The 8,410-nt window shown below is 29.2% G+C and overlaps 1 protein-coding gene across 1 annotated transcript; it reads left to right on the forward strand.

Moving 5' to 3' along the window:
• Positions 1–6: 6 nt before the first annotated feature.
• LOC105115581 (uncharacterized) lies at positions 7–645 on the forward strand (the record flags this gene model as incomplete). Its single annotated transcript, XM_011012508.1, has 2 exons — positions 7–111; positions 193–645. Coding segments are annotated over exons 1-2 (456 nt in total), but the record flags the coding sequence as incomplete, so codon positions are not given.
• Between the last annotated feature and the right edge of the window lie 7,765 nt (positions 646–8,410).

Raw genomic sequence — 8,410 nt, forward strand, 5'->3', positions numbered from 1 at the left:
TGGGATTCTTATGGAGATGAATGTCCAGAATTACAAAGGTTTGCAATCCGAGTTCTAAGCTTGACTTGTACTTCATCTGGATGTGAGCGTAATTGGAGTGCATTTGAAATGGTGAGTTTTTTTATTTTTTTATTTTAAATATTAAAATATTTGATAAAAATCTTATAAATTTGAATTGAATTATTTATTTAGGTTCATACAAAACGAAGAAATCGTTTGCACCAGAGAAAAATGAATGACTTGGTATTTGTAATGTGTAATTTGAAATTGAATAATAATCAAGTCAAAAAGCAAGCGGATGATTTTGGTGTAGAAGATGATCTTTCATCTGATGATGATTGGATAACCGAGGGAGAAAAACATTCAAACATTGATTTGCTTGGTGCTATTGACAATGCAACACGAAGAAAAAATGGTAATGAAGATGAAAGTGATGAAGAAGAAATTCCTAATGATGCTGAAATAGAGAGTCATGGTACTGAAGATGATTTGGAGATTCAAATTGATGATATTGGTGCTGGTACTAGTAGTAGCACTAATGCTCATAATATTGGTGTTGGTACTAGTAGCGACACTAATAATCCTCTTGATGCTAATGATATTGATGAATGTCAGAGGAATAATGAGGAAGATGAAGGCAATGAAGTTAGTTTTAGTTTACATGACACACTAGCAAATTATTTGTTTTAAGTTTGTTAATTATTAGCTAATGAATAGTTATTTAAATTATGTATGGATTTTTATTTGAACTATGTATTTTAAGATGCTTGAATTATATATGGATTTTTATTTGAAGCATATATTAACCATGTATTTTAAGGTGCTTGAACTATGTATGAATTTTTATTTGAAGCATATATTTTAAGGTGCTATGAATTTTTATTTGAAACATATTTTTTTTAATGTATTTTAAAATTCCTTATTATTTTACGATATGTTTTTACGATTCGAGTTTGGTTTGCATGTTCCGTGTCGTGTCAAAATCGCGATTTTAACAACCTTGCTTCCATTGTGAGCTGAATGCCCAAAGTTTTTTTGAGCTATGATCCACCACTATTAGTTGATCATAACAAGAGGGCCTGACATGTGTTTAGTTGACAAATTCATTTTCTTACTCATTGGTTCATGCGTGTCAGTTGTAATGTAAGCTCGTGGGTTAGAGCATTACATGCAGCAATATATTTCCTTGTGAAAAAAAACAATATGCATGATATATAATTTTATAGGTATAAGAGCAGCAATATTTTTTTTTGATGATTTTTTTAAAAGGACGGCAACACACTTATTATTAAAAGAAAGAAATAAAATAAAGAACTAGGTATATGGATCTAGAGTTTTTAAACCCGAGTCAAGGTCTGGGTCACCCAAATTAACCCTACTTTTTGTAGAAATCAAAATAATGTTGTTTTAGTTAAAAAAATAAATAGTTAATGGATTGAAACCTTGTTTTTTACCAGGTCTTGTTAGGTCAACTCGTCGGGTCAGCTGAGTTTTTAACTTCTCTTATTTTTTTAAACTCTGTTTGGTACTAGCCACGAATCAGTCAGGTCAGATTTCAAAATTATGCATGGACTGACACAACCAAAAGACTGATATCTTCTCCAAAGTGAAGGAGTGTCAAAATAATAAATAATACGACAAGACCGGGGTTGAACTACAAGAAAATTAATAGTATAAATTATAAATAATGATAATTATGATGATGAGTTAAAGAAGACTTTGAGATGTAAGATTTATGTAAAGATTAAACAAGGATAAAACAGAGGATTCAATAATGATATTTCAAACAAGTATAGTATAAACTCTTTTTATTACTCAACTGGAAACCACACACAAAGAAGGTTCTAATCGGATTATAAATTGTTAACATGATTACATTAGTTATCTTATTCGAATAATGCTAATACTTATAAATATTATCAAATATTCATGATTATAACTTATGTTAACAACAAATCAAGTTCCTTTTCTAGTATAAGCATCGGTTATACCATACAGTTGGGCTATAAAAGTGCAAAGTATTTGTTGTACCAAGGATTATACAATATAAACCTAGATTAACTATTTAACAAGCAATGTATTGAGAGTGAATAAGATAACAAATAAAAAACATGTTAGTATTAAACATTAAAGTCCATGTTGAGTTTGTATTATACTTATTTTTACACCATTAGTGTACCTTGTTCACCTTGACATGGTAAACTTAGTTAAACATAATGAAGAAGAGAAACATAAATAAACAAGATAAGAATATAAATAAGATATAAGTTAACTAAGTAAAGGAAAAGAAATGAAAAGTATAAACAAGAGACTAATATAAGTGAAACTTAAACATTACAACTAACAAGAGACTAATATAAGTAAAACTTAAACATTACAACTAAAAAGAGAGCAAGAACATGATCTTGATTTGAAAACCAAGATGTCTAAATACATGGAAAATAACTCCTTTTAGAGGCCAAAATTTGAAACTGTTGATTTGTTGACTGCTTATTGAGTGGGGTGGCCACATATTGACTTAATGACAATCTTTATCTTCTTATTTGAACAAAACATCATTGCTAACATCAGAATTTAAACAGATTATCTTAATGAAAGTTTTAGAAAATTATCTCAACTTTCCAACAAAAAAAAAGTTATTTGAACTTTTAAAACTCGAGAAATGGGCTGAACACCGAACAGTATCTGGGCTACATGATAGATTCGAATTTCTTCGTTGTTACTACAATTTAAACTTGAAGATAACCTTTTTGAATCTTGGACTCCTATGAAAGTTTTAGACCTATTTCTTAGCTTTCCATTCATATAAAGCAGACCTAAATCCAAGTTCTACAACTCTAGTTATGATCTAATGACCGAACAGTGTTTTAGTTTGGACTAAACCAACGTCTTTTTTCTAAACTTATCCCTTTTATTGTCTTCTAAATTTTAGAAGTTAAACTCATCAATCAATCATTTTATTTATATAATAGGCCTGCATTTAAGATGAACATTTACCATATTTTTAAGGCAATTTTATATTATCAGACTTGTTATTATAAAACATGTTTAAGTTAAGGAATTTAATGATACTTTATGTGCAATATTATGATATAAAACCTTGATAAAAATACACTTTTAAGTACTAATCATACCCCCCCAACCAGCATATTACTAGTCTTTAGTAATCAAAGCGTTAAAATAGAAAAATAATTTGTAAGTTCTACAAAGTAAGGCATTCATCATTCAATTTTCATTAATCTATCCAAGTAAACAACTCTTATTAAATTTATATATCTGCTTCATACTTCTTAAAAAAAATATTAATAAGCCTTTCTTTTATGCTTAATATATCAACACATAGTTATGGGCCTTTACTTGAAAGAAAACAAATTCTTTGTTCTAATGTTTAAGGTTAACTTCTTTAAGTTGAGATTATTATTTTTTTCTTAGTATATATATATATATACACATATAACTTAAAACATAATGCATCTTTAACTCATGTAATGAGCTTTAGGCTAATGACTTCCAAACTAGTTGGCCTTGAGGCATTAGGTGTTGAAACACCCCATGAGCTTTGTAACTCAGGTTATAGATACTGATATGTAGATAGTGCAATTTTTTACTCCCTTAAGCTTTTCTTTTTAACCCATGTAACAGACACTAACTAATAGCTCCCAAGTTAGTTGACTTTAGGGTATTAGGTGTTAAAACACCCATTCGGGCTTAATTATTGAGGTTAGAGAAGCTACGAAACCAAACTTATCAACATTTTTATTTATTTATTTAATTACATTTATTATCATTTTTTTGTTTTATTAATTTTTTTGGCAAATTATATACTATCCCCTTCCCTTAGTTATTACCTTTAACAAAAGAATATAAATAATGTAATAATCTAATATGCAACCCACAATCATATGTTAAAGTATGTGTGTGAAAATAAAGGTTTATGAATACTTATTAAATAAGTATATGAGCAAAATCAATTAATAATAATACGAGAGTTTATAAGCCTGAATATTTCAAGAGAAGTATGTGAAAAACCTTGTTATGAATATTGCAAAAAAAACCACTGGAAAATGTTTACGAAGATATGTCTCAAAAGTCAATAAAATTTTTCTTTACTCTGTCATCCTAGCAATAACAATTTTGTCAAATGATTTTATTAAAAACAAGAGCAGTTAGTTTTTTTTTATCAACTACTGTTCTCTTCCCCCAATCAAAACGAGACATTGCCCTTAATGTTTTAAGGTATAAAGATAGAGTATAGAAGACATCACTTGAAACAGTGACTACTAACAAACATGAAACATACTTAAACAAATATAAGAAATAACAAAACATAAATATTATGCTACTAACAAAACCAAAAGACACATGTTCCTACAAACTAGGGCTTACATTGTAATTGTGATTATGGCTCACATCTTCCATTGGTTTATGTTTAAGAATAGTTGAAATGCCCTTTATAGGTTTGGGGATAGACTTCCCATCTGGTTTTCTTAAAAACTAGCAAACATGGTCTTTTATAGTCAAATTCCCAAGACTATGTCGAGCATGTTCTTTATGAAAACTAGGTTATAAATCATGAATTGCACAATGCACATCACCACTAGGCTATGTCTTAAAAGTAAATAGAAGATTATCTAAAGATTTTTTATGTTTTGAAATAAATCCTGACTTTTGATAATTTTCACAAGCTTTGTAGAACACATGTCTGTCTTTGAACATAGTGGGCCAATATAATCCACTTTGTAAGATTTTTGCAATTGTCTTTCTTGATGAGAAATGACATACACATACCTTAGAATAACAAAATTTAATGACACTACTTACCTTATTGTTGGGAATGCATCTTCAAAATATTTGATCAGGACAATATTTGAATAAGTAAGGGTCATTCTAATAAAAAATTTTCACTTCATTCAAAAAATTTCCTTTGTCTTTTAGTAAGGGTCATTCTAATAAAAAAATTTCACTTAATTCAAAAAATTTCCTTTGTCTTTGGTATTCTCGTGAGTTGGCAAAAATTCTAAAGTAAGAAAATTGATAAAACTAGCAAACCAAGGCATTGATCTAAGAGAAAGTAAGAATTCGTTAGGAAAGTAATCATCAATTACTGTAATGTCGGATGTCGAATATATTGTCACTCTTGACAAAAGATTCGTATCAATATTTTTGATGCCTTTCTTATCGGTGGTTTCTGCTTGAGAATAAATCATTTGCAAATCTTCAAATTCATCAAACTCAATTTTACTCAAAGTAGATTCAAATTGATTATAAACTAATTCTTCAATAAGATCTACTTCTTGTAAATCATTGTCATCTTTAGGTTACTTGCAAATGTTAAAAATATTCATCTCCAATGTCATGTTTTCAAATGATAACTTCATCACTCTATTCCTATAATTAATCAATGTATTACAAGTTACAAGAAATGGAGGTCATAAAATAATATGAAATGAATTATATGCTTCAACAGGTTGTGTATCTAAGATAATAAAATTCACAGTACAAATGAATTTATCAACTTGTACTAATACATCTTTAACTATTTCTCTAAGCACTTTTATAGATCTATTAACAAGTAAAAGAGTTACAAAAGTTGGTTTTAACTCACATAAATTGAGACTTTGAAAGACTAAATATAGAAGTAAATTCACACTAGATCTAAGATCAAATAAAGCTTTTTTAATTTTATGTTCTCCAATAAAGCAAGAAATTATAGAACAACCAGGGTCTTTATATTTCAAAGCATTATTGTTCTAAAGAATGATACTTACTTGTTTGGCTAAAAAGGCTTTCTTTTTAACATCTAGTTTTCTCTTCATAGTGCACAAATCTTTTAAAAATCTATCATAAGAAGGTATCTGTTTAATAACATCCAACAAAGGTATATTGATCCTTACCTATTTAAAAGTTTCAAAGATTTCTGAGTTGTGATTGACTTTCTTTTATTTGGTCATGGCATGAGGAAATGAAAGTGCTGGGGAGGAATCAGTTTTTTCTTTGCAATGTTCAGATTCAACCCCTTCCTTACCCTCAGAAATTGAGTCATCATCTTTCTGACATGGTTTAAAAGTGGGTTTTTTAATAACCTTACCACTATGAAGAGTGATGACTGATTTGACTTGATCCATATGGTTGACTTGATCCATATGGTGGCTCTCAGAACTACTTGCATTTGCATTGCATTCCCATTGGGATTTTGCTATGATTGAGATGAAAACTTACCTTTCTTTTGGAAACTTAGAGTAGATATGAATTTTGTAAGAGCATTTTTTAAATTTGCCATAGTTTGAACATTTTGAGTATTGATTGTCTCCTGCTTTTCAATGAATACATGCAATATTTCGTCAAGATTTCTTTTAGGAGGTGGAGCATAAGGAGGTGCATATCTATGAGAATTTTAGAAATTATAGTGTGCTTGAAACAGTGGCTGTGAAGTTTGTGCATTATTGTTATCGCTTTTTCAACTAAAATTTAGGTGATTTCTCTAACTAGGGTTGTATGTTTGTGAGTATAGGTTATGATTGGGTCTTTGGAACTGTTTAAAGCATGGACTTGATCATAGAGATATTCCTTAAAGAAGGCAAAGTTGGACAGTCATTGGTTGAGTGTTCATTGGTTTCACAGATTTGATATATAATGTCTTTAATAGATTTTAATTGACCACTCTTTTTTAATTTTAGTGCTTCGATTTTTCTAGCTAAAAATATAAATTTAGCTTGGAGGGTATGATCTTCCTTAAGGGTGTACATTCCCCCACCAGATATATGAGGTCGAGTTTTACCCGGTGCCTCATAAGTGCCTGTAGTGTCCTAATTTTGAGCATTTTGAGCATTTTTAACAAGCAAGTCTAGGTACTTCATTGTTTTATAAGGGTCTTTATCTTTAAAAGTTCTATTGCACATCAATTCAACCATTTTCTGTCTGTAGTTGTTAACCCTTCATAAAAATATGAAACCAATCTCCATGTTTCAAAACCATGATGAGGGCAAGTACTAAGCAAGTCTCGATACCTATCCCAACATTGGTAAAATGTTTCTCCTGGTTTTTGAGTGAAAGCGGTGATTTGTCATTTGAAAGAGTTTGTTCTATGAGATGGGAAAAACTTCTTCAAAAACTGTTGTTGCATTTCATCCCAAGCACAAATGGATCCTGGTCTTAAATTTTGTAGCCACGTTTTAGCTTTATCTTTTAATGAAAAAGAAAAAAAGCTTTAACTTGATGGTGTTCATGCTACAATTTAAGTTATTATAGGTGTTACAAACCTCCTCAAATTCTCTTAAATGTAAGTATGGATTTTCTAAATCTAAGCTATAAAATGGAGGTAAAAGTTGAATAATGTCTATCTTAAAATTGAAATGAGATGTATTAAGAGGAAAAACTATGCATGAGGGTGCACTTGTTATTGTTGGGTTCATGTGATCTCTACGTATTCTAACATGGTTATTCTCATTGTAAAGTGACTAATTATCTTCCTTGGCCATATTTTTCTAAAATGATGAGGATACCTTACAAATTTTATCACTTAATGGACGTGGCCCAACTCTCATGCACGTGCAAGAAAAGAATAAAAGGAAGAAGAAATCAAAAGAAACAAAGTTAGATGTAAGAAAAGAGAATAGAGAAAATAAAATAAATACTATCATTTATGTAAGAATTTACCTCCTCGACAATGAGGATCCACTAATGATATTTCAAACAAGTATAATATAAACTCTTTTTATTACTTAACTGGACACCAAATACAAAGAAGGTTCCAATCAGATTATAAATTATTAACATGATTATATTAGTTATTTTATTCGAATAATGCTAATCCTTATAAATGTTATCAAGTATTCATGATTATAACTTATGTTAACTACAAATCAAGTTCCTTTCCTAACACATATATTGGTTATACCATACAGTTGGGCTATGAAAGTGCCAAGTATTTGATAACATAAATCTAGATTAACCATTTAATAAGCAACGTATTGAGAGTGAATAAGATAACAAATACAAAATATGTTAGCATCAAACATTAAAGTCCTTATTGAGTTTATATTATACTTATTCTTACACCATTAGTGTACCTTTTTCAACTTGACATGATAAATTTAGCTAAATATAATGAAGAGAAACATAAATAAACAAGAAAAAAACATAAATACAAAATAAGTTAACTAAGTAATAAAAAAGAAATGAAAAACATAAACAAGATATTAATATAAGCAAAACTTAAACATTATAACTATAAAGAGAGCAAAAACATGATCTCGATATGAAAACCAAAATGTTTAAATGCATGAAAATTGGCTCCTTTTAAAGGCTACAATTTGAAGCCTTGATAAAAATGCACTTTTAAATACTAATCATTAAATATTTAAAGTGAACAAAAAAAGGGGCTAAGCTTAGAAAAGAGATGTCGGTGCAA

Source organism: Populus euphratica, unplaced genomic scaffold (genome assembly GCF_000495115.2).
Source record: "Populus euphratica unplaced genomic scaffold, PopEup_1.0 scaffold735.1, whole genome shotgun sequence".
NCBI classification, from domain to species: domain Eukaryota; kingdom Viridiplantae; phylum Streptophyta; class Magnoliopsida; order Malpighiales; family Salicaceae; genus Populus; species Populus euphratica.